This window comes from Rattus norvegicus, chromosome 18 (genome assembly GCF_021556685.1).
Source record: "Rattus norvegicus strain SHRSP/BbbUtx chromosome 18, alternate assembly SHRSP_T2T, whole genome shotgun sequence".
NCBI lineage: Eukaryota > Metazoa > Chordata > Mammalia > Rodentia > Muridae > Rattus > Rattus norvegicus.
This window is the reverse complement of record NC_141551.1, coordinates 41,216,398-41,244,138: the sequence shown is the minus strand read 5'-3', so window position 1 is coordinate 41,244,138 and position 27,741 is coordinate 41,216,398. Positions and strand designations below refer to the sequence as shown.

The 27,741-nt window shown below is 39.2% G+C and overlaps 1 protein-coding gene across 1 annotated transcript; it reads left to right on the top strand.

Moving 5' to 3' along the window:
• Positions 1–11: 11 nt before the first annotated feature.
• Fem1c (fem-1 homolog C) lies at positions 12–25,802 on the top strand. Its single transcript, NM_001106932.1, has 3 exons — positions 12–366; positions 1,116–1,842; positions 20,114–25,802. The coding sequence occupies exons 2-3, from the start codon at positions 1,299–1,301 to the stop codon at positions 21,421–21,423; spliced, it is 1,854 nt and encodes a 617-aa protein (NP_001100402.1). The 5' UTR covers positions 12–366; positions 1,116–1,298; the 3' UTR covers positions 21,424–25,802.
• Positions 25,803–27,741: the final 1,939 nt, after the last annotated feature.

Below are 27,741 nucleotides of genomic sequence, written 5' to 3'. Positions count from 1 at the left end.
TGCCCCGCCCCTAGGCGGTTGCTGGCGGCAGCCGCCGCCCTCCCTCGACCCAATGGCGCGGCTGCGGCGTCAGTAATGTGAAGCAGTGAACTGGCTTGTCCGGCCCCCGGGCCTGCAGCCCATTACACCATCCGCCGCGGCAGCTGCTGCAACGCGAACGGCCTGGGAGGGAGGGTGCAGACAGCTCCGCGGGGCGGGGCAGAGCGAGCAGCGCGGCCGGATTCATTCCTGTGGGGCGCGGGGCATGGAGGAGCTGTGCGGCTGCAGGCGGAGTAGGGCATCCCGGGCGACGGGGACAACGGTTTATATTTGAAGGGGCGGCCGGAACCGGAGCAACCGACGGCGGGAGGACCAGCCCCGGGGCAGGTAGTGATGGCTGTGGCCTGGGGCCCGGTGGGGAGGCCTGGGCGGGAGGAGGGCGTCCGGGCAGATGGCGGCCGGCGGGGTCGTGTGGGCCGCGGGACCCAGGGCAGGCGGGCGGCTGGAAGGGGTGGAGGCGAAGGCGACGGAGGGCGGTTGTGGCCGCGGAGCACGGGGCGGCTGGGGAAGTTAAAGGCTCGAAGGCGGCCGGATTTCCTGAGCGCCTCGCATAGTTTGAAGGGAAGAAAGCCTTTCCGGCGAGGTCTTAGCGTGAGCAGGCCGAGAGTTGGTGCGTCTGACCTTTTTGTTCCTTGTCGAAACCCATCCTGGCCACAATGAGGCCTTCCAGCCTCGCGCCCTTGGCGAGTGCTCTGCAGATGCAAGAAAGAAACATTTCTGAACCCGCCGCGTCTCCTGCCCCTTTCGGTTACTCGCTGGGCGTGTGCAAGGCAAAACCAGAACAAAGCTGGGCTGGCTAGAGCCAAGCACGAGGAAACCAATTACCTGTAGTGTTTCATTTTCCGCACTTTGGGAGGAACTGCCTCCTTTCGAAACATTATGGTCTCCGCGTGAACCCTTTTGTATTTTCTTGAGCACCTCTTTTGGAGGAAGAGGGGGAATCGTTCCTAGTACGGTATTTCCCCCTCCCCCTCTACAAGATTAGAAAATAGGGAAGCCCAAATCGTGTTTTTGCCTTTACGTGTATGGAAAATCCTAAAACTATTGTTTTTTTTTTTCCTCCTTAAATTCTCTAGTTTGGTGTTCTGCTTCTCCGATGTTGGAATGCGATAGGACAGAACATACTCTCTGGGTTTTATATCCGTTCTGGGTCTCAGTGACTAACATTGAACTTTGGCTCCTGTTACTTGCCTGCGTGGAGAGTTAAGCTGGAGCTTTGCTTTGAAGGATAAATAAAGCTTAGCCTCGACTGGACATAAATGGATCTAAAGACAGCGGTGTTCAACGCAGCGCGCGATGGCAAACTCCGACTCCTCACCAAGTTGCTGGCAAGCAAATCTAAAGCGGAGGTTTCCTCCTTGATCTCGGAAAAAACCAATGGGGCCACACCACTCTTGATGGCTGCTAGGTATGGACACCTCGACATGGTAGAATTCCTTCTAGAGCAGTGCAGTGCTTCCATAGAAGTCGGGGGCTCTGTCAATTTCGACGGCGAAACCATCGAGGGGGCCCCCCCTTTATGGGCTGCTTCTGCAGCAGGACATCTGAAGGTTGTCCAGTCTTTGTTAAATCATGGAGCATCTGTCAACAACACGACTTTAACCAACTCAACCCCTCTTCGAGCAGCGTGCTTTGATGGCCATTTGGAAATAGTGAAATATCTTGTAGAACACAAAGCCGATCTGGAAGTGTCCAACCGACATGGGCATACGTGCTTGATGATTTCATGCTACAAAGGACACAAAGAGATTGCTCAGTATTTACTTGAAAAAGGGGCAGATGTTAATAGGAAAAGTGTTAAAGGTGAGTTCGGCTTTGTTTTTGTTTTGTTTTGTTTTGAGTGGCAGCCTCTTATTTTTGGAAGTTTGGTAGCAATTTGTAGCGTTGTTGTTGAGTAGGCCTACATTCACAGACCTGTGTTTACTAGGTAACCCTTCCAGTATTACCTTGACTCTGATACTTACTTGATTGTGCTTTAAACATATGTGATAAAGGGTCCCAGTCAGCTGCATTTTCTCTCGCTTCCCTGAAGTTACAGAGCGTATTAGTGGCAGAAGAGCTGAGCCTCCTGTTACAGTTTGTCCGTTTGAGAATACAGTGAAATACATTGTTTTGAACTTTTTTAAAAAGGATTTATTGATTATATATATGTAAACTGTAGCTGTCTTCAGATACAACAGAATAGGGCATAGGATCCCATTACAGATGGTTGTGAGCCACCATGTGGTTGAAGGGATTTGAACTCAGGACCTCTGGAAGAGCAGTCAGTCTCTCCAGCCCTGTTTTGAAGTTTTTTTAAGTCACTTTGGAGTAGTGGGTCACTATCTTATTTATTCTAGGTGGGCATTTTATTTGTTACTCTGTCAGTGAAGACTAGCCCACATGACTTGAAAGGATTCATTTGAAAGAGATATGTGTTCCCTGATTCCACTTACTTGAGGCAAATGGAAAAATCCTTTTACGAAGAATATATATTAAATGTAGCAAGACAGAAAATGGATTTTTAAGACTCGCTCAGGGCTTAAAATGCTAAATAGGGACTAGGTCAAACCAGTGTGGGTTTGTTGGCAACATTTAAAGACCTTTGTCAGGAAGAGCTTAGGTTTACAGTTCAGTCTAACTTTCAAGATTGTAAGAAACTCAAGACAGTAGTGATAGGTTAGGAATTCTTTCCACCTTTAAAAGAGGCTTTCTTGGCACAATTTTGATAATCTGAAGATCTGAGTAAATCTTCACAACAGTAAAATAATTCACCACCTAGCTTTAAAAAGCTGTTAAGATTTAAGAATAGGGGCTGGAGAGATGGCTCTGCTCTTCTAGATGATAGTTCAATTCCCAACAACCACATGGTGGCTTAGAACCATCTGTAATGGGATCCGATGCCCTCTTCTGGTGTCTCTGAAGACAGCGACAGTATGCCCACATAAAATATATAAATAAATCTTTAAAAAAATGTCAAGAATGGCATAAATCTAAGAGTTTTTCAAACAGCATTAATTGACTTACTTTGTTTACAATAAAAAATAAGTCTTGTCCCTGCATTCTAAACTTTTATAGAAGCTCATCATCTTTTATATTTGTATCTGTTCTTTAGAGATAGACTGTGCACCCCTCTCTTCCTGATTTGTCTTTGCTGTTGAGTGACAACCCGTGTGTGTGTGTGTGTGTGTGTGTAGGGCAGGGAGCTCATGGAGGTTTGCACCAAGGTACTAGAAAGCTGTTGAGCCAGTCAACATGTAACAGGGTCCCTGCAAAAAGGTCTTGAAAAGGCATTACATAAAACTGAGAAAATAAAGCCAAAATTGCATTTGTGTATGTGTGTGTGTACATGTGTACATGTGTGTGTAAATGCATGTGCCTGGGTTTGTGGGTGTATGGGCTCAGGCGTAGTGAGAATTGTGGTTTGTTTAAAAATACAGAATTGTTAATAGAAATATGTTTCAATCCCAGATTAAGGGATATGGAGTTGCTTTAGATTGTCCACAGCAGCTGACTATGATTTGACTCATGCTCTAGCAAGGGCATGATTTTGCCATACATAGTTTCTGTGAATGTATAACATTTGGAATTCCGGGGACTCTTGAAAGGATATGTAAATGCTAGAGCCCCAAGAAGGGTTGTGGCAGCGGCAGCTGCTGCTGCTCCTCCTCTTCTTCCTCTTCCTCATCCTCCTCCTGCTGCTGGTTGCTGTGGTTGAGGTTTGTTGCATTGTGTCAAGTGGTCCTGTGCAAAGAGACAAGAAGAAGAAATTGGATATCCTGACTACGAAGATCAAACTTGCCCCAAGGAACTGGACTCCCCTAATCAGCAGGAAGTAGTTTAACAATATCAATGCCCCCTTTCTCCTCTAGCCTTCTTTTTCTCCTTCCTAGTGTTGGGAAGTTGGAATGGAATGGAGGAGGGTGGTGGAAAAAGGAATTGACAAGTAGCCAAAGCCTGGCTACACTCCTGTGTCTTCTTAATCCGCGGTTATGTCATTCAAACAACAAGTTTTCATTGAATGTATGTAGTTAATTGATCTAGGACTGTGCTGCTATGAATATTCTTAAAGAAAATTGTGTATTAGCACACTTCTGTAGAATAATAATAGTATGATAGTATGAATGCCTGAATGGGGTGAATTGCTGAAGCAAGTATGTGTTGTGATGTAAGGTGAGCTGTGAGGCAGTGTATTGGTCCTGAGCATGTTTGTAACAATAGTTTTTTTTAAAGGACTACGAAAATGATAAGCCTTTGAGATTTTTTTCTTGAAGTTTTTCTATCTTGTTCTATAACCTGTCTTTTAAATTAGTAAGTTATTTTTAAATTCTTAACCGTAGCTCCTTATTTTCAAGAACTACATACTTTTTTTCTTTTTGTACACTAATGAAATAGATGTGCTTTTTTATTTTTACAAAAATAAGTAAATCTTGGCTGAATGAATGGTTTATACTACAGGATACACAGTATCTTTAGTACTTTTCCTTTAACATTTTTCCTTTTATTAAAAATAATTTTCTCACATAATAAGTCCCAATTATGGTTTCCCTTCTTTTACCCCTACCGGTTCTTTCCCACCTCCCTCCCATCTAGATCTACTCTCATCATTAGAAAGTAAACAGGCTTCTAAGGGAACATGCTGTACACCACATTATACTCTACTGTACCGTATTATACTATATTTTTATACTGTACTATGATAAAACTAACACATTGGGATTGAACAAAAACAAACAGAAGGAAAAAAGCCCAAGAAAAGGCAGAAGAAACAGAGACCCACTTGCTCATGTACTAGGAAATCCCATAAAAACACTAAACTGAAAATCTTGATAATATGTGTGTAGATAACCTGGTGCAGACCTGTGTAGATCATGCTCATGCTGCCTCAGTCTCTGTGAGTTCATGTGTTTGTTAGTTATATTGATTAGAGGGGTTTATTTTCTTGTTTGTCCTCCAACCACTCTGTCTCTTAAACTCCGTGCCTACTCTTCCGTGGGTCTGAAGGGAAGGATTTGATGGAGACATCCCACTTATGAGTTGTGTGTTCCAAGGTCTTGCAACTCTGCAAAATGTCTGGTTGTGGATATCTTTATTTCTTTGCAACTGCTGCAGGAATAAGCTTCTCTAATGACAGCTGAGCAGGGCATTGATCTATAGTATAGCTGAATGTTGTTAAGAGTAATTTGCTTGTTTAGGACAGTATTTGGTTTTCCCCTAGGCCCTGTACTGTCCAGTCTTCGGTTCTTGGTCATCCAAACAGTGTCACTTACAGGTTCCATCACATGGGGTGGACCTTAAGTCAAATCAGATATTGGTTAGTTAGTCTCACAAGACTTTTCGACACCATTGCACTCGCATCTTGCAGGCAGGACACCATTGCAGATCAAACTCCTTAGTGGTTTGCTTGGTTTTTGCATTTCTCCTTTGGTAGAGTGCTATATCGAAGATGCTAGAACATAGGTTTGCAGGCTGTCTGAAGGCACCAGCTTGACTTCTCCATGTGCAGTGAGTGTGTAGATATTGTCTTCAGCACTGGGGTCTTGCCATCAGTTTGTGGTGAGCTATATAGTCTTGGTAACAGCATGGTTTGGGGGTTCCCATGGACCCCCTTTGACCAACAACTCAATTAGATAGTACTCAGTCCCACTGCTAGAAACTTCATTTGGTGACAAGAGATGGTCAGATCAGGCTTTTGCTCCCCCATTTTTGGGGTATCTCATTTAGTTCTCCTTCATCTATGTATATATTTTAGGAAGCTTCTGTTATATTAGGTTTCCATAATACCCTATAAGTGGCCCTTCACTTTAGCTGTCTTTCCCCATATTCCCCTCTCCCCTTTCCTCCCCACTTCATCCTCCTGTTCTAGCCCTCCCATCCATCCATTTCCCTTACTTAATGAGATTTATTTCTTAGTCCTCCCAGTCCTTAATCGACCTAACCCGTTCTTCCATGGCGAGTACCTGGTTATCGTTGATTTAGCAGCCAGTATCCACATATAAGGGAATATGTACTACATTAGTGTTTTTGGGTCTGGGTTACCTCACTTAGTTTTTAAATTCTAGTTTTATCATTTACCTGAATATTTATGATTTCCTTTCTTTTAATTACTGAGTGATACTTCATTGTATAAACTTGCCACATTTTCTTTATCTTCTGTTGAGGGACATCTAGCCAGTTTCTGGCTATTAGGAATAGAACAGTACATGAATGTGGTTGCACAAGAGCCTCTGTGGTAGGATGAAGCATCCTTTGGGTGTATATGCCCAAGAGTGGTGTATATAGATGATCTTTCAGTAGGTCAGTTCTCATCTTCCTGAGGAACCATCACAGTAATTTTCATAGTGGCTGCACACGTTGGCACAGTAATGGACGAGTGTTCGCCTTCCTCTGCATCCTCACAAGCGTGAGCTTTCTCACTTGTTTTCTTTAGCCATTCTGATGGGTGTATGATGAAATCTCAAAGTAGTTTAAAGAACTGTCTACTCAGGCTGGAGAGATGACTCAGTGGTTAAGACGTCTGACTGAGGGGTTAGGGATTTAGCTCAGTGGTAGAGTGCTTGCCTAGCAAGCACAAGGCCCTGGGTTCAGTCCTCAGCTCCGGGGGGGGGGGGGGGGGGCATCTGACTGCTCTTGCAGAGGTCCTGAGTTCGATTCCCAGCAACCACATGGTGACTCACAACCATCTGTTATGAGATCTTATGCCCTCTTCTGGTGTGTCTGAAGACAGCTACAATGTACTCAGATACATTAAAATAAACCAATCTCTTTTTTAAAACAAAACAAAACAGAAACCTGTATATTCACTGGGTGATGTGGTGCAGGCCCATAATCCCAGCATTCGGAGGCAGAGACAGGTGGATCTCTTGAGTTTGAGGCCAACCTTGTCTACAGAGTGAGTTCGAGGGCAGCCAGGGCTATACAGAGAAACCCTGGCTCGAAAAACTACATATTTTTCTAATTGAGCTTTACATTGATTGTGAGTTTTCAGTGATAAATGTTTTTGTAAGCATTCTTTATCTTTAGTATTTTGTTCCTGATTGTCTTTAAGGGTAACTGATGAAACAGCCTTTTTTTTTTTTTTAAATCCTGGTTAAGAATGTTTATTTAAATTACTGTTTAATCATGTCAATATTAGGATTCTTCAAGATAACAAAAGAGGAGGGGTAAAATTATGATCTCATGTTGAGGCTTCTTGATGTTTTGTCTTTTTGATTTATCAGTTTAATGATGTTCATATTATTGATATAACCAGATGTTGAAATCCAAATGGGGTATGTTTTAAATTCTTAAGTCAGTGAAGATATGAGTTCTGATAGTATTTGTCTTATATTTTCTAAGCTTGATCTAGATACTTCTATAAAAAACAATATATGCTACACAAGATAAGTGTAATAATAGACCATATTTTTGTCAGCTCTTTCTCCTAGTATATGACTATTTTTGAGTGATTCAAAGGAATGTTCTCTTTCTCATCACCATTGTCACAGCAGCTTTGTATGTGAGGATGTACGTGCTCCTTTTTTTTGCCATATGATCTGTCTAAGTCATGTTTTTCTTGGTATCAATATCTGACATGTCTTTATATGAAGACAAGTAAGGAAAGAGTTTCAGATACCTTCAATTTTAAAGCCATACACAGAAAAGATTTTCTTACTTTGTTTGTAACCTTTTTGTGATGACACTTCTTTTGTTCTGTGGTTCTTTATGGATGATAGGGTCAGATTCCAATGTGCACACACCTTCATGTGCCTGGTCCTGAAGCTTTGTTTCTTAGGTAATTGTTCTTTGATTGATCCTCAGACTTTTGGGAAAGGGCATGGGCGTGGGGGATGGGGAGAGAACAGTGGTAATCGAAAAGAAGAACTACTTAAAACTGATGTGGGTGTCATTTCTTGAAGGGGCTTGAGACCCCATGTGAACAACAATGCCAAGCAACCAGAGCTTCCAGGGACTAAGCCACTACCCAAAGACTATACATGGACTGACCCTGGGCTCCAACTGCATACATAGCAATGAATAGCCTAGTAAAAGCACCAGTGGAAGGGGAAGCCCTTGGTCCTGCCAAGACTGAACCCCCAGTGAACGAGATTGTTGAGGGGTAGGGCAGTAATGGGGGGAGGATGGGGAGGGGAACACCCATAGAGAAGGGGAGGGGGAGGGGTTAGGGGGATGTTGGCCCGGAAACCGGGAAGGGGAATAACAATCGAAATGTAAATAAGAAATATTCAAGTTTATAAAGATGAGAAAAAAAAAAAAACTGATGTGGGGCTGGAAGAGTAGCATATTTGATTTGGTGGTAAAGAAGAATTTTCTTTGAAGTTTTAGCTCTACCTTAAAAATAATAAATACTGATAAGACTAGGGGTAGAATCCAATAGTTTTCTCTTTAGTAGTGGTGGGGACCCCATGGTCTCATGCACGCTAGGCAAGTGCACTATTTCTAAGCTCTATTTTCCACCCAGTTTCTTAGAACATATGTCATGCATTAGAAAGTGTTCTGAAAAAGATAACACCAATCGGTTATACTTGGTCTTACTTTAAAATGCCCTTGAGTTCTTCATTCCTTTACTTTTTAACAAGTAGTTGACTATTTCTTAAGCTTTTCTCATTACTTTTTAACAGGCTGTTGGCATTTTTTTGAGTATGTTTAAGCAGTAGAATTCATTAGTTGAGAGGGCATTATCAATAAGACAAGACACCTCGTTTTTTATCCCAGCCTTTGAGGTTTGATCTCAGACCTTTATCTTTAGGGAAAGAACTTTATGCCTAACAACAAATTACCTAAGGAGGAGAGCAATGGGTTCCTTCTTTCTCCATAGCATTCCATAATGGGAGAATATTCTTCAAATACTCAGGAATATCTCTCTAGTTTGACATAACAATTGACTTTTTAAATATTTTAAATTTTATTTTGATTTTAAGCATGTATGCTTCTGCATTGTGTATTTCCAGTGCTTGTGGAGACCAGAAGGTTTTATCTGGGGTTGGTGTTACAATTCTGAGCTGTCATATGGATGCTGGGGATTGAACTCCGATCCTTTGGAAGGGCAGCCAGTGTTCTTAATCACTGAGCTGTCTCTCCAGGCCTGTAACTATTGATTTTTGAGACAAATTAGTTCCTATTTAAAACCAATGATCTCCAAATCTGAAGAGATTTATATTAATCCCCAGAATTACTACATTTGTCTCAGCACTTCACATTTACAATCTTTTTTAGATTTTGGGTTTTTGTTGGTTTTTTTTTTTTTGTTGTTGTTGTTGTTTTTTGATCTTTTGTTTGAAATTGTTTTTCTTTATGCTTCGATTGTTTACTTTGCTGCTCTCAAATGAAGTTACTTTAGCCTTTCATGTCTGCTTTTACATCCAAACTGTTCTCAGGCATATGCGTTCCTAGGAATTGAAATAAGGTCACAGAGGTTACTGTTTAACTTTTGAGGAAATTAACTGGCTGTTTTTCAGAGCAGTTGCATGGTTTATATTCCTCAGCATATAGGAGGGGCCTAATTTCTCTGCACTCACCAGCACTTGTTCTGTTTAAATATACCCAGCCCATTCTAGAATTGTGATTTTGGTTCATAGTTTTCTATGGCTAATGATGTTTAATATCTATTCATATGCTAAATTTATGTATTGTTTGCCATTTCTGTATCTTAGAGTTTTCTATTTTTTATATGTTTTGTAATTGAGCTATTTGTCCTTTCTATTATTTAAAGAGTTTATGTATTTGGTATACAAGTCTTTTATCTCTCTCTCTCTCTCTCTCTCTCTCTCTCTCACACACACACACACACACACACACACACGTCTTTTATCTCACACACACATACACACAAGTGTTTTTCCCATTTTGTAGATTACTTTTCATTTTTGATAGTAGTGTTTATAGCAATTTGGATTATTGCAGATTTTAAAGATATCCGTTGTAGATCAGTTGCATAATATTTGACTTAAACAAGATAATCGCTTATTATATTTTTATTTTATATAAGTGTGTGGACACACAGAATGTTGTGTGGTGGTCAAAGACAAAGTTACAGGTTTACTAAAGTTGTTTATGGCTTCAGAACTTTTCCAAGGATAAAAATTGTGACCTATTTATAATATATACTATATTTCCACTTTGGGTCATTCAAATTTAGACTAAATAGCAGGACACAGTTGGATACAGATGTCTGTAATCCCTTTATTTTGATTTAGGATGTTTGAGAGCATGTTGACAGCATTTATGTTTAAGCATTGTATTCTATTCAGATAGGGGAACTATAGGTTTGTACCTCCAGGCAGGGCTGGATACAGAGAATTCTTGAGCTTCAAACTAGTTCTTCCCAGAGTACTGGTATATTGTGGGTTACTGACTTTGAGAAACATATTGACTTCATTGTTTGGGTAAAACTTTTCTTCTTTTTCTTTTTAAAGAATTGTTTATTTACTTTATGTATGTGTGTATACCATCGCTGTCTTCAGACACACCAGAAGAGGGCATCAGATCCCATTACAGATGGTTAAGAGCCACCATGTGGTTGCTGGGAATCGAACTCAGGACCTCTGGAAGAGCAGTCAGTGCTCTTAGTCACTTTGCCATCTTTCCAGCCCTAAAACTTTCACATATCATTATGAATTCTTTTATATTCTTGCTATCAGTTAATTATAGGAGTCTTTAAAATGCTCCCAGAAAGTACTTCTTAAGGAGTATGGTCATAAGTGCATTGTAAGTTCCTGATGTTATCTGTACCAAAAAGCATTCCACTGAAGATGACTACTGTTCATCTAAATTTTCTTTGTTCTGTTTTTGAAGTAATATAACTGAAGATTAGCATAATCACATTATATTAGCTTTCTGCAGAAAGTCTTTTGAGTTGGTTTAATATGCCATTAGTTAGTATCTTAGGGTTTCATTGCTATGAAGAGACACCATGACCAAAGCAACTCTTTTAAAGGGCAGCATTGAATTGGGGCTGGCTTACAGCTTCAGAGGGTTCAGTCCATTATCATCATGGCAGGAAGCATGGCAGGGTCCAGGCAGACACAGTGCTGATTAATGAACTGAGACTTAGACATCTTGATCCAAATGCAGTCAGGAAGAGATGTTCTTCCACACTGGGTGGAGCCTCAGCATAGGAAGAGACCTCAAAACCTACCCCCACCGTGACACACTTCCTCTAACGAAGCCACATCTCCTTATAGTGCTGCTCCCCATGGGCCAAGCACTTAAACACGAGTCTATTTTGCTTTCTATTTTCTTTAAAGGTAAATTCATGAAATCTCAATGTCAAACACCTTTAGGATTCTTGGAAGTATTTATGTTAAACATTGCATTCTATTTTCCGTTGTTCCTTACTTTGAAAGTAAGAGACATAATAAGGCAGCCTTGCTACATCTCAGTCATTATATTGTGAAGATATTTAAGAGCCAGAAAATGTAGTAAATTTTTGAGTTGAATATATAGTAATTAGCATACATTGTTTAAAATCAGTGATGATTAGCTGTCAAAAATACAGTCTTTGGCATATAATTTAACATAGATGACTAAAAAGAACATAATGACTTGATCTTTTAAGTTTGGATAAAATTTTTTACATGAAGAGTTTTTATATAGACCAATCTCTGTCTGAACTAGATGTTCTTTTTTTTTCCCCCCCTCCTCTTTTCTCTTTAAGGCAGGGAACTCACTATGTATGTAGCTGGCTATCCTGGAACTCACTGTGTAGCCTAGACTGATCTTGAACTCACAGACATCTACCTGCCTTTTCCTTTCAATGTGGTAGGATCAAAGACATTAGCCACTGCTCTGTCTTTCATTTTTTTCTGAAAGTTTGTAAACAGGAAAAAATGTTTAATTAACTAGGAATAGAAATCAAAATTAAAAATGATTTCAGAATACTATAAAAGTGGATCTTATTTTTTTCTTTCCCTTCCAAATTTTAATCTTTTATACAATATATTTTGATTATATCTATCCTAATTCTTGGACAATCCTCAACCCCTCATCCTTTCATGCTCTCCTTTCCCTTTCCCTTCCTCTCTCCATAATCAGCTGAATTTAGTTAGTGCTGCCTGCTGGAGTGTTTTGTTTGCTTGGTCCTGTGCAGGTAATCAGAATGGCAGTGAGTTTGTGAACGTAATAGCCATGTCACGTCCAGAAATCAGCATTTTGCAGCACACCTTCCTCATTCTCTGGCTCAGTTGTTTCCTGAAACTTGTGAGATTATAGATTTTTCATTTAGGGCTAAGCACTCCAGTAGACTTAAGTCTCTGCATTAACTATGGAGTACTGCAGAGAGAAGATGGCCATGGGTGAGGGCAACACTAATCTATTTGTATGAACAAAGTTTTAGAAGGCAGGTTGACAAGATTTAGTGAAACAATGGCCCTCTAGGCCATATAACCTCTTGAGCCATGGTTTTTGGCCATCTTTGCAGTACCTGGCCTAACTTCCCCTCCTGTGAGTATCTAATCAGAAAGCAGTTGGTTATGCCCACATTAGTGTGCACATTTGCCCAGCAAGTCAGGGTTGGAACTGTAGCTAATATAGCTGGGTATGTTCACTGATGGCTTTCCTCTCCCAGCAGGCTTCATGGTACTTTCTGGTACTCAGAAAGCTATACATCAGAGAGAAAGTTTTCAAGTCAGATCCAGCTTGATTGCTATGTGTCCTACAATAGTGTTGTGTCTTCAGCAGTAGGGTCTTCCCATCTAGCTATTGTGGACAGCCTAGAGCACTGGCAATTGCCTGTATTGGTTGGGGGCCCCTCCATATCCTCTCTTACTCATAAGGGAGATTTCCATTTACTAGCTATACCTTCTAGGCTACAGCTGCATTGTCAGTGTATGCAGGATATCTATGTTTAAACTTTTTTAAAAGTTACAGTTTTTAAATAGCTATCAAAGTACTAAGAGAAGTACTAAGTTGCCATAATTGTTTCTCATACAGCTTTAGGTTTGGTTAATCCATTCACAACTACCTCTCTTCTGTCTCCTCTACTTCATTCCCTCCTTAAACCTTTAACCCCTTTAATCCACCTCTCTCTACTTGGGATCTTTTATGCTGTGTGGCAGAGTTCAGAGGTTAAGACAGTAACTTTATAACCTATGAAGCCTAAAATACTGTGAATTTTGCTAGCTTCTAGGTTAGGCTCTTACCAGAGATACTGAGAAGCAGGACCAGAGAAGATGATAGACATGGTACGGTCTTGTAAAGTCCACTTCCCATAGTGCATGTGTGTCCCACTTAACCAAATAAAATACTTTCTAAAACTAAAGTTTTTTTTGTACATGCTATAGTGGTTTCAGAATCTGGAAGATTTTCTGCTGTTGCTGAAGAAGAAGCTTGAATTAGGAAGGTGTCATTGATTGAACTTTAATTTGAATGTTGACTACTATTAGAACATTCACAAGTGTAGTATGACTGACTTTTTTTTTTTGTTCTTTTTTTCGGAGCTGGGGATCGAACCCAGGGCCTTGCGCTTCCTAGGCAAGCGCTCTACCACTGAGCTAAATCCCCAACCCCATGACTGACTTTTAAAATGGAGTCTCAGATTGCAATCCTATAAGAAGAACAATAGTATCAACCAGGGATTAAACCTTCAACCGAAGAGTATATATGGGTGGGTCCATGACTCCCACAACATATGTAGCAGAGGACCACCTCATCTGGTTTCAGTGGGAGGGGAGGCGCTTGGTTCTGTGGAAGCTTGATGCTCCAGAGAAGGGGAATGCTAGAGGGTTGGGGTGGGGGTGGATAGGGGAGCACCCTCTTAGGCAAAGGGGAGAGAGATGAGATGGGTGGGAGACCAGGAAGAGGGATAATATTTGAAATGTAAATAGAGTAATTAATTTTAAAAAAATGGAATCCCAGAAATGATGTCATTGAGGTGGCATTTGGGAGATTTATGTTTATGTTTTACCACTAATTTTTGGTTTCCTGTTTGTGTGTAGAATTGGATTTAGCTGTCTCCTTATATCGTTACATTAAAGATTAAGAGACAATAAATAATACATTTTAAAAATATAAACATTGTACTAGTAGATCTTTTTTCTTTTGTCATTTCTGCTTTTTCCCTCCCTTTTAAAATTTGCTACTTTGTCTAAGTTTAATTTACTACTTTTTCTTCCTTTCATAATTTCTTTTTTTTCAATTGATAAGATATAATTGCCCACCTAAACATACAAAGCCCAGTACCATCCATCCCTTAAGAACATTGATAACAACCTGTAGCATAATTTCTTGATATAGTTCTTTTTCATTTTTGTATATTCACTTATGTCTCTACTCTCTGAGTTTAATATGTTCCGTATTTTTTTCCTCCTATCACAATTTCTTGAGATAGTAGCTACTTTTAAGCCTTTTTGCTAATGTGTACATCTAAACGTATGCATTATTCTGAGCACAGTTTTGGTTATAAGATTTGTTATTCAGTACTTTCATTGCCAGTCAGTAAAATTACCTTTTGACGTACTTCTTTGACTCTTGGATTATTTATTAAAATGAGTTTTAAAACTTAAAATATAGAGAATTTTTTATATTACTGATTTATGGTTTTTTAGAGACAGAGTTTCTCTGTGTAGCCCTGGTAGTCCTGAAACTCACACTGTAGACCAGTCTGGCCTCAAACTCAGTGGTCCATCTGCCTCTGTCTCCTGAGTGCTGGGATTAAAGGCATGCACCATCATTGGAAAGCTTTATGTCAGTCTTTTGATACTCTTTAAAACTTATTTTATGGACTAGATTATGGTCAGTATTTGTATACTCCATGTTTCTTTGGGGGAAAATATTTTTCTTCCACTATTTCTGTCTTTATGTTTAAGATGTGTATTGTATGCATACACTATGTATTGAATTTTTGTTTGCATTTTAGTCAGTGTTTTTCTTCTAGTACGATCATTTAACTCATTTCCGTTTAATAACATCTCATAGTTGGATTTTCATCCATTTCCTTTTAGGTTTTCCCTGTTTGTGTTTTCTGTTTATTTGTTGTTTGCTAGTTTGTTTATGAGGGATTTGCCCTTGTGTTTACCCCTTGGATTATCCTTATTTCTTTTTATTTTATAATTTATGAAAAAACTAATTGCGTGTATGTCCTTGTACTGTTTTTGTAGTAGTTCCCATTGTTTAATACGACTTTGGCCTACATTTCTACTCACTTTCCAACAGTGAGACCTTAGGCCACTTGAGCTGCAGGTGTTCTCTCTATTTCTGTGCCATCCCTGCCAAGTATTTTACTTCCATATATAGTATTTCAAGCTCACAAGATACAGTTGAAAAACCTATATTTATATAGATTTCCCTCTTTTTAAGTATGTATGTTCATGTCTCCTGGTTTCCATGTAATTTATTCCTTCTGCTAAAAAATACTTACTCCAAAGATATTTTGGGTTTTCCTAGTAATAAATATTTTAGTTTTCTTTTTCCTCTGGCAGTGTTTATTTTCTTTTATGCATGATGGGGATCTAGAAGTACAGCCTGGGAGTTCTCTGTTAGGGATTTTGACTGAAATTCCATGTCTCAGCTTTTGCTTGTGGTAACACTTTTGCTGCTTTTGATCTTGCTGCTTTCTAGCAGAGAGTGAATGGAACCTTTCTATGGCTTTTCTCTTTGAACTTAGTTTACACACACACACACCACAGACTCACTCTCTCTCTCTCTCTCTCTCTCTCTCTCTCTCTCTCTCTCATCAAACCCTAACATAGGTGCCCTCCACTTAGTTTTAGAGACAAGGACTCTCCTTAGCTTTGAAGATGTCAGGCAGGCTGGGCTGGGCTGGTTGGTAGCAAGTCCCAAGAATCTACTTGTCTTTAACCCCCTAGTGCTGGACTTGGAAGTGATCACTACCATAGCCAGCCTTCTCTACGTAAGGTTCTGGGGATCAAACACATTTACTTGCTTACAAGGCAAGCACTTTACCAACTGAGCATTTTCCTTAGATTCCTCAGATCTTCGTTTGTGGTCTTCAGTACACAGAAGAGAAAACAGCATACAAAACAGCTGAAAACTACAAAAAAGCAAATAGATATTCTAGAACAACAACAACAAAAAAAAGTTCAGTGCATGACTTTTGAAAATGGATTACCCCAGTGGACTAGAGAAGTTATGAACTAGGTGTGTCAGATGAAAATGGAGAGAGAAACTGACAGATGGAAAAGGTCTACAAGACAAAGGGAACAGTGTCAAGCAGTCAACAGCATTATTTAAGGAGAGAGTTTGAGAAAAATTTCGAGTTAATGAAAATTACATCTTACAAAAGCCAAGCAGGATAAAGACAAAAAAGGGGACTCATCAGATTGGCTTATTGAGTAGAGGCTGAGGAGTTGAGTGGTAGCAGTCTTAGTCCAGGAAGCTGGATTGCCTCTGGAGTTCTGCCTAGAAATGGGCCCTGGAGGATTCCCGGAGAGCCACTGATTTTCAGTCCATGGAAGGCTGAAGAGATTAGGTTGTAGTGTTAGCGTGGACTGATAGTAGCAGTGGTAGAAACAAGATAGGTGTCCTCATCAATAAGGGTGAAAGCAAGCAGCCCAACCAGCCTCTTCTAGCCACTAGAAGGTGCTGTCCACTTGGGTTGGTGTGAGCATTCTGACCCCCCTCATTTAGACCTTTCCAGAATACATAAATAGACATGCCCAAAGGCCTGTTGATTCTAGGTGCAACCAAAGTGGCATTAGCCATCACAGCACCTGAAGGATGATCCGTCTGGCTTCCACAGGTACACACACATGATTTGAGCTATGCTGTAACAATTCAATCCTCCAAGTAGTATAATATTTGCTTCTAGTCTTTGAGTATACATAGTAACATCCTCAGTTATTTTATTAAATTTGATTTCTTTTTCTGTGATGGCTTGTCTCTTTATAGTTCAGCTTTGCTCTGTGGATCTGTAGCCTGAAGTAGAGAATGAGTTTCTAAAGCTCCCTTCCCAATAGATTGTGGCTGCCGGTATCCCCAGTCTGTAATGCAAGATGTTGAGAGACCTTTTTTTTTTTTACCTGTTTTCTAAAGCCAGTGAAGACCTTTGGGGAAGTTGTGCCCAATTCTAGACTTTGCTAGCTTTCTTTCGTATCCTGGATTACTTTGTTGGCTCTTAAGTGCTTTCAGGCAAAGTTTTAGATGTATATTTGTTGCTAGGTTTGGTGGAACAAGTCTGTAACTCCTAAACTCAGTAAGTACAGACAGGGGATAAACAGTTAGACAGCCTGGGCCTGTATCAAAATAAAAACAAAAATGAAGGAAGGACAGATAGACTAGAGAAAGCGAAAACAGGTTTTTGTTGTTCATGTTTTTGTTTTTCGAGATAGCATATTGTCTGTGCTTGACCTGGCTGGCTTTGAAAGTACAGTCTCCCACCTCTACTTTTCAAGTGGTGGCTTAGAGGTGTACACAGTCATACCTGGCTCTCTTAGTGCATAGTCTTGAGTGATTGTACTGCTTTGTCACTGCCATTACTAGACAAAAAAGCCTCCTTTCTCGCTCTTAAGTCAGATTTTTTTTGCCTGTAAATAGCTGTATTTAGAATACACATAATTTTTCAGTAAATGCAGAATTTTAATTCATTTAAAACTGATTTGCTGCATCTCTGTTCTTGATTTTATGTTACTTCTATGTAAAAGAATGGCATTTAAGCCTTTTGGTTCAGATTATTGCTTGTTTGTTTTTAATTTATAGCATCTATTTTGGGGGAAAATAAAAATAGTAGGGATTCTCACTTCAGAATAATTTGAAATGTTTTTAAAATATACTTAAAGTAGTAGTCATTTTTACTTAATTGAAATTTGAAACAAATGATGATCAGTAATCAGAACCTGTGTGCCTTGGGTGGTTGGCAATACTTTGTTATAGATCATTGAAATCTGAGAATAAACAGTTTCTAACTAATTCTCTAGTACTTAAAGATACTGTGGGAAAGAAAACAAGATCAACTAATGAAATGTTTCAAAGTCTTTGTATATAACAATGTAACAAATCATTTTAAATGACATTTACTTATTTACTAGTTGGGGGTGGTGGGGTGTATGCCATGAATTGTGTGTGAAAGTGAGAGGCCAACTAAAGATAGTCAGCTCTTTTCTTCAGCCCTGTAGGACCCAGGGATAGAACTCATCAGGATTGGCAGCAGGTGTTGAGCCACTATACCTGGTGCAAAGCCATATTGATGGCCCATGTTTTTTCTTTCTGTGTGCATATATGTGCCTGTGTTTGCATCTGTGTGTGCATACCATGGCTTGTGAGTTTGTAGAGTCTCTTTCTGGTTTGTTGGTGGTGTAAGTGGTGTGTGTGTGTGTGTGTGTGTGTGTGTGTGTGCGCGCGTGTGCGTGTGTGTACACACTGTATATGCCAAGCTAGTTGGTCCACAAACTTTCTGGAATTCTGTTTCCACCTCCCATCTTAGTGTAGAAACACTAGAATTTCAGGCTTGCACTACTGTGCGGAGAATTACATGGTTTCTGAAGATTCATACTCAGATCTTCACACATGGTTGACAGACATTTTACTTACTGAACTTTATTTACTGAACCACCCCAACCCCCAACTTTAATTCTAAAGTAAATTTGCTATTTAAAGTATTCATCTTCAAATCACTTCCTGATGTACATACTATGTTGCAGGTCCCCAAAAGCACCTTGATATTTGAAGGTGACTCACTAGACTAGAACTCATAGGAAAGATTTATTATAGTGATAAGATAAGGAAAAACAGCTAATCATAAAGGGAGAGTCAAGAGTAAGGTCTAGAGGAGCATGTGTAGACCTCTTCATGTTTTCTCCTTTCACGAAGAACACTCCTCCTCAATAATAAAAATACACGGGGTTGGGGATATAGCTCAGTGGTAGAGCGCTTGCCTAGCAAGCGCAAGGCCTTGGGTTCAGTCCCCAGCTCCGGAAAAAAAGAAAAAAAGAAAAAAAATACACATAGTATTTTGCCATAGGGAAACCCATGACAGATTTAATGGTTAAGGTTGTTATTAAGGACTGGGTCACACAGGTGCCTTTTGCCCAACCATGTCCCAAATTTTAGACTCCTGGACAGAAGCCAGCTATTTAACATAAATTTCATAAACTACAGTTTGACACGGTGAGCCACTATCATTTGGGGATTACGCTGGTATAGAGAACAAGTTTCCAGATGCCGGTCTGAGGTTAACCTTGTGAGCTCTTTCTGAGAGTAGTAGTTTTAGCCTGCTTTGTTAACTTTCTATGAATATGTCCAGAACGATGCATTACAAACACTTCGTTTAACATTGTATATCCATATCAAAGATCTGCATGGTGGCTTTGCTTCTGATCATTAATCAAATGGCTCTTATTGTCCTTATATGTAACGTTTGATGTTTATGTCATACTGTTTCTATAGACTGTTAGTGACATGCCAGTGCCTTTTGTCAGGTTTTAATTCATGTGACGGATGATGGGACAGTGTTAGGGCATTTAGTACATTTAAATCAATATTTAAGAAGTGAAATTATAACAAGAATTAACTCATTCTCATAGGATTTCATGCATATCCTTTGAAGGGTTATATCATACCACCCACATAATTTTCAGGTCTTGTAAACTTGTTTTTCCTATGAGAGCAGTGTTTTGAAGAATATGTAACAAATTTTGGCTTTTAACAGTTAAAACTCATTTGATATTTTGATATTGATTGGAAATTTTTTTTGTCCTCTACTAAAGTCGAATCTTAGATCTTAAAGACTAGATTTTCCATTTATAAATGGAGAAACTGACCCAGAAATGTACCGATGACTTATGAATTTTATTTCACCTATTGTTGTTCAGAGAGTATGCATTAGAGTCACAGGATATTCCTGTATTTGACTGACTGGAAAGTGGCCGGGGGCTGTTGAGGAAGGGGCTTTATCTGGCAGCTCTGCTGTTGTGTGGTTTGTTCTCCTTCTTGTACTTGTTTTAGTCAAGTTACTTGTTCAGGAAGTATTTCCTCAGCTCCTACTGTGTATCAGACACTGATATTAGGTGCTGAAGGTGACTGTTTGATTCTTTGTAATTCTGTCTTACGTTCACTTAGAGTTGCCTGAACTTTGAGGGGGGAGGGGTTTACATTATACCATGACCCTGGTGCTTCAAAGTATGTTTTTTCCTCTCTCTTTAAGGCAATACTGCACTGCATGATTGTGCAGAGTCTGGAAGCTTGGACATCATGAAGATGCTGCTTATGTATTGTGCCAAGATGGAAAAAGATGGCTACGGAATGACTCCTCTTCTCTCAGCAAGTGTGACTGGTCACACTAATATTGTGGATTTTCTTACACACCATGCCCAGACAAGCAAGACAGAACGTATTAATGCTCTAGAGCTTCTGGGAGCTACGTTTGTAGATAAAAAAAGAGATTTACTTGGGGCTTTGAAATACTGGAAAAAGGCAATGAACATGAGGTACAGTGACAGGACTAATATAATTAGTAAACCAGTTCCACAGACACTAATAATGGCTTATGATTATGCCAAGGAGGTGAACAGTGCAGAAGAGTTAGAAGGTCTTATTGCTGATCCTGATGAGATGAGAATGCAAGCGCTGTTAATTAGAGAACGTATTCTCGGTCCTTCTCATCCTGATACCTCTTATTACATTAGATATAGGGGTGCTGTCTACGCCGACTCTGGAAATTTTAAGCGATGCATCAACCTATGGAAGTATGCTTTGGATATGCAACAGAGCAATTTGGACCCTTTAAGCCCAATGACTGCCAGCAGCTTACTGTCTTTTGCCGAACTGTTCTCCTTTATGCTGCAGGACAGGGCTAAAGGCTTGCTGGGCACTACTGTTACATTTGATGATCTCATGGGCATACTGTGCAAAAGTGTCCTTGAAATTGAGCGAGCTATCAAACAAACTCAGTGTCCAGCTGACCCATTGCAGTTAAATAAGGCTCTTTCCATCATTTTGCACTTAATTTGCTTATTAGAAAAAGTTCCTTGTACTCTAGAACAGGATCATTTCAAAAAGCAGACTATCTACAGATTTCTTAAGCTGCATCCAAGAGGAAAGAATAACTTCAGCCCTCTGCATCTGGCTGTGGACAAGAATACTACATGTGTAGGGCGGTACCCTGTTTGTAAGTTCCCATCTCTGCAAGTTACTGCAATACTGATAGAATGTGGTGCTGATGTGAATGTCAGAGACTCTGATGACAACAGTCCCCTACATATCGCTGCTCTGAACAACCATCCAGACATCATGAATCTCCTTATTAAATCAGGTGCACATTTTGATGCCACAAACTTACACAAACAGACTGCTAGTGACTTGCTGGACGAGAAGGAGATAGCTAAAAATTTGATCCAGCCCATAAATCATACCACATTGCAGTGTCTTGCTGCTCGTGTCATCGTGAATCATAGAATCTATTACAAAGGGAACATCCCAGAAAAGCTAGAGACCTTTGTTTCACTTCATAGATGATAACTTGGTTGTGCTTCAGCACTGTTAAAGCACGAATTGGGAACAGTTGTTTTATTAATGAGCACTGTTGTGATAACACCAGCATTCATTTAGCTTGATATCATTATGCTCTCATTGGCTAAAACATTGTAAACATCAGATTTGCAGGATTGGTTTCCCAGTATTTAATATAAATATACCGTATAATATATTGTTGTGAATTATTGAGAAATGTAATGTCATGTTCAAATTTCTAAAATTGTCTGCCAAAGGCCATTCTGATTTTGTTTGCTGTCGGGTGTTTGGGACAGAGTTAACTGTTTTTCAGTGATGTCTTTATATTTTACTAGTTTGTGAATTTTATACAATTGAAAGTCATCCTCCCCTGGCTCCCACTTCTGTCTTCAAGTTTTGACTGGTTCCACATTTTTCTCCCAAACCATTTCTGCTACAGTGTTCCCTGGACTTTTGAGTCCATGCTAAGTCATAAACCTATGGACTTGTTCACCATTTGCAGTTACCATAAGTGCTTTATCTTCTCTATGCACCGGCTTAAACTGGGACTGTTGTGTGTTGGCATATTCTCTATGCAGCAGTTGATCAACGTCAACTCAAAACACTGCTTTAAGTTAGGAAGCTCATCTCACAGACGTACCCTTGGCGCATGCCACGTTCTAGAGTTGCCGGTGAGCAGTCTGAGCTCAAGCTTTACAATTTATGTTCTGTTTCTGCTCTATTTCCTCACATCTGAGCTTTCTTTCTTCAATCCACAGGAAATTGTATATGCTAAATTTGGGAAACAAATCTGTTATAACTCATTAACCCAGTTGAAATTTAGGTCTGTCATCTTAGGAGATCATGCAGTAAAGGAAGACCTTTGTAGAGTGACCTGCCTTTCATACCGCTCCAGCTTCGTCCTGCTTGTGCTGATGGTGTAACTAGGTGTAGAGGATCTGCTTCAGTTTAACCTCAGACTTTATCACACAGCCTAATGACTCACGTTGAGCTATCAGTCGAACTGCAGACCATTTTTAGTTACAAAAGGCTAGAGCATGTCAGTGGCATGATGCTTGCCAAGCCAGATCTAGGCATCTAAGATAATTACGGTATTTTAGTATGCAGTTTACTGCTATAGGATCAAAGGTCAATAACAGTGTTCTTTCTTTCTTCAAGTTTATGTATATCTTTTAAAGATAACGTGCATGAATTACTTTGACCTCAATTATTTGTCACCCTATTAAACACAAGAAATTGCACAGTGATTTCTGTCCCCTTAATGAAAGCGCCTCCTTCTGTTCTTCTTCCCCTCCCCGCCACCTCCTTCCTCCCAGCTCTTTCTCCCCTCTCTTTACCCCCTCCACCCCCTTTTTTTCCTATTGTAGATTTGTTAATGCCACAGAAAGGGCTCTTTTGACTTAAGAGAAGATAAGTGAAAATTAAGAAGATTCAGGTAATCACTCAGCACTTTACGCTACTCAGAATTTATAATGAATGGTACATTGCCCTACAGATGTCTTAAAAAGCTTGTTCTGAATGAAAAGCCCCTTATTGATTAGCAAAGAGTCACGCCTGTGAACTTCATGATCTGGGTCACTTGGATTTAGAGATGACATTTTATTCTGAGGGTTGATGAAATGCCACCTAAAGAATTACAAATAATGAAATTCATCTTTATTCAGTAAATATTTGTAATGGGTAGTAAATAAAAAACATTAGACTTTTTCATTAAACAATTGAGGTTTAATTCTTTAAAATGTATCCTTACTCATTTTACTACATTTTAAATTACATTTTACCATTGGAAAATGGATTAGTTATCAATAGGCTCTGTAAACTCATCGATGAAAAAGGTTTTACTATGGTTTATTTACCATGGGCAAGTTTGATAAAATATTTGAGCTGCTATATATAATAATGTCATTTAGACAGATATTCTAACAATATTTTGAAATCATCTCTCTTTAATGTGTCTTGTGAGAGTTATCTATGAGTAAGCCACTGTTGTATTTTTTTTTGTTTTTTGCTTTTTTTTTTTTTTTAAAGAAAATTATCTTGACCATTTTTACAAACAACATTGGTTGATTTCACTTTTTGGGTAAAAGATGTCAATTTGATTTTAGGGATTTAATGTGTTGCCACCCCTCTTTGCCCAGAAGAGTGTGGCTCACACTGTTTTACAGGCGCACAGAAATAGCCCTGTCTGAAATAAGGGTGTCTTTACTAGTGGCTTCCTTCACTAAGGACAGATAACTTTGAACTGGTCCTCACGTAGTCTTGAAAACTGCACTGCTGTATTGCAGTCAGGATGCAGCTCTCCGTTTTCTGTTTGCCCTTTCTAGAGATGCCCTTGGGAGCTCTTGAAAAAGCAGTTTAGTAGCTCAAAATTAGCCTTGATTTTACTTGAGAGTGAATTGGTTCAGGAGTGCAACCTCAGATAACTGTTAGGGCTTTCATCAGGAAAGTGTGAGACCGAATAAAACATAATTCTGAAGTTTGGGGGTTTGTTTTGGTTCAAGGCAAGGAAATGATCTAATTGTACTTATTTGAATCCAACTAAACTGGACACGTGGTAGTATTGGCTGGAGTTAGTGTGCGATCTCAACATGGATCTCCAGAAATGCTTCGGAATTTCAGATGTTTTACGATTTTGATCATCTCTATAAAAGAAATTGTCCTTTTTCAGACACCAGTCTCCTTTCCAAATGCAAATCAATTACAGGTTTTAAAATGTAATTTCTTTGTCCTTAAGTCTGACAAGCATAAGCCAAGATGTACAAGATAACTTGGTTACCCTTAATGATTTTGAAGTTAGGTGATTTTTTTTTCCCAAAAGCGCATTTACTATGAGTTGAGAAATTGTTTAGGTTATATTTGGAAATTTAGCTTTTTAAAAATCAACTTGCCCAGCAAACCCCTCAGCTTGAACATACAGGTGTGTTACTCTGTCAGTAGTGCCCAGCAGGGGCAGCTTTGGAGTAGGGATCTTATACCTATGTAGCAGCACCATTGCTTGGGACTTGAACTACTTCAAAGTTAGATACTAAGGAAACTTAGTAGCTCAGGTCTTAGTGTCTTAGATACTAAGAAACTTGAATTGCTTGTCATCTTTTCCCTTTTCTTTTTTCCCCTTGTGTATCACTAAACAACTAGTTTCTCTTCCTTTTGTTGGTTCCCATTGTGTATTTTTTAAAAGAAGTACTGTATCCAGATGCCAGCCAATAAATTGTCACACAATGGAAAAAAAAAAAAAAAACAATATGCCACAGCATTGTAAGGTTTAATAAAATTAAATTTGCACCAAACTTAAGTGTGCTCTCATTAACTCTTAGTTCTTGGTGAAGGTTACTTTGAAATATATTTCAATGGATTCCTGGATTCCTTTTTGAAAAAAAATGCCTCCTTCATAAATAACTTCAGCCAGTTAGAACTTACCATGCCATGTATTACCGATTCTGCGGTGTCAGTAAGATGACTTGTGACAGTTTACTGTAAATTTTTTTCTGGTAAATATATAAGAACTAAAATCTCGGAAGACTTGGTGAAGAGCACAGGACTACTTTTAATGTGTTCTTGTCCTTAATAGTTGGTATTATTAGAAACATGTGCAGTGAGTGATGTGTGTACAATGAAGGTAAGTGTTCTATACTTCTATTTCAAGTAATATAAATTCCATTCCCTGCGTCTTAAGTTATCTAAGATTTCAGTTGACCTAGAAAGTTGTTCATAGTTAGAATCCAGTGTTCTAACTTTTCCCTCATTGCTGTGCCTGACCCATGACATTGAGTGTGTATTGGTCGTTAGTCTTCATTCCTAGCTGTGTGTTAACTACAGTTGTCCTTATCACTACAAATACTTAGAAAAAAAACTTACCAAACTTAACAACAAGGAAAGAATATTCTATTTTAAGGGTTTGAACAACAAAATGTACATGTCAAGATGCTATACCTCGCAATGCTGTTTTTCATAGTTTTATCTGTGCTGCTGGGCAGAATAATATTGTTGTTTGGGCTTTGGGAGTTAGGAGGAGTAATTACTTCCTAAGTGTCATGTTACTTTATGTTTATCATAAAGGATCCATTAAATAAGATTTCCTCATTAAATTGCAGCTTTATTATTCTGTGAGTTTAGTTGTTTTCCCAGTGAGTCCCTTTAAAGGATTTAATGACAAGTGGTTCTGTTAGTGCAGTTGGGATGCACTGCCCTATTTTGTATTCTGTGGGTGTGAACTGAGAAGTACACAGGATTTGACATGATGCCTAAAACTGAAATGGAAAGATCATTCGGTCTGTTACATTCATGAATCATAAAATTTCTCTGTAATCAGTCTTTAGCGAGAGTTAGCTTATTATGTATCTGCTTTCTTTTTCCAGGGCTGGGATTACAGAAATGAGCCGGGTTAATAGGTTTACCCTCTTTGCCAGCTTAGACAATTACTGTGTATCTTTCTGGTAGCTAATGTTAAAAGATCTCTGGTTTATATGAATGTAGCTTTGTAAAGAAATTGCAAATACAAACTCTGTGATTGTCTATGGTCTTAGCACCTGAAGTGTTTAGTATTTAGTAGAGGATATACCTTGCACTGTGCATTTCCACTAATTAAATTAGTAGATACTTTGGTTTCACCAGTTTTCCACTAATGTCCTTGTACCTGGATCCATTTTAAGATTGCATCTACTCATCTTGTTCGTTTAACCAAACAGTCTTTTATCTTTGCTTTTTTAAATAGTGGTTTCGAATATTTTATATAACTTTCCTTAATTCAGGCTTATTTGGACTGCCTAGGAGTTTTCTAGGGAGGTATGTGTTACCGGTCTTGCTTTTTCAATGTATAGATGAGTCTAACCGGTATCACTGATGATGTGAATATCAAATCAACACTCAGTTCACGGATCTACCAGGTCTCTATAGATTTTAAAATTACTTGCTTTTTTTTTTTTTAATTTCACATTCTATTTTCTGGAACTAAGTCACTAAGTCTAAACACTGCCCAAGGGAAGAATGTAACTTTCTAGAAAGGGCTATTTGCATATGTTACTTAGAATTCTAATGTACAATAAATTTGATCCTTCTCATTTACCATATTTAAATTATTAGTTATTTTTATAGTTCAAAAATGGTATTTTGTTACATCAGTTGTTCATATTTTGCTAAAATGAGCCAGTATAAGAAGCTCAGGGCTGGAATTCTCAATGGTAATATACTTATTTAACCCTGGGTTTAAGCCCTTCCTTCTCAACATAATATCCATAATGGTGTGGAGACATTTGTAGTGAAATCAAGCCACTTTTTCACTAGGGCTTCAAATACTGACCAAAGAGGTGATTGGGCTACTCTTTTTGTTCAAGCTTTCATTGGGAATAAGGGCTAGGGACTAAGACTCAGTAAACTTTCATTATCTGTGGGCAGCTTGAAAGGATGTTTTTTCTTCCTCTGGAAGTATTCAGTTTACAGGCTAAAATTTGGCTGATAACCTAGGAACTACTCTGTTACCCCTATTACCCTTAGAGCTGTATCATTATCTTGCATAAACATCTTATCATGGTTTGGCTGGGTCTTGTGCTGCTGAGAAAACACTTAAGGTTGGGTAAAAGTATGCCAACTGCAATTGGCCAAGTTAACTGAGTTTGTGATCAGCATAGAGCCAAGTAGATCTGACCCAGTAAAACTGCAGGACCAGGCATCATATGTCCTTTTAGCAGTCCATCAGCATCTTCAGGGTTGAGTAAACTCTGCAGCACAAGTGGCCTTTAAGATTTTTGCAAAGTAACCTAGGTAACTATTATAACTCAGATGTCAGCTGTGATCTATAACAGAGATATTGGGAAGCCAGTGTCCTACCTGTATGACCAAAGCTGATGAATTTTAAGTCAAGGGCAGTGATTTGCTCTAGCAGATCCTATTCTGTTGGTTATGAGGGTGTGTTTGGGCCATTTTATGGGATGAAGTTTTTCCTGTTAAGAGTTTTTCTCTAGTAGAGCATTTCCTCTCTCCATTTGTCTTTGTTCACTCTATACTTTTGAGGTCTTTGGCATCTGCCTGAAGTTGGTTTTCATGACCGTTGTAAATGCACCTGTTTGCCTGGTCTAGTCAAGGAGCTATAAACATTCTGGCCTACTCTGGTACTTCTTACAAAACTGTTGAGGGTTCCAAGGATGAGAACAGAAGGGCACCATGCTTTAATGAAGAACAGAGTAAGGAACTAGAGTTTATTTGCTTTTTGTGGTCACTCTTTCAAACTCCTTTGCTACCACTACCAAGTCCTTTAGGCTCATATTGTATTTTGTCAGTGTCAGCTCTGGAATCAGTCATTGCCCCAGAGCATCATGGACCTTTCACAGG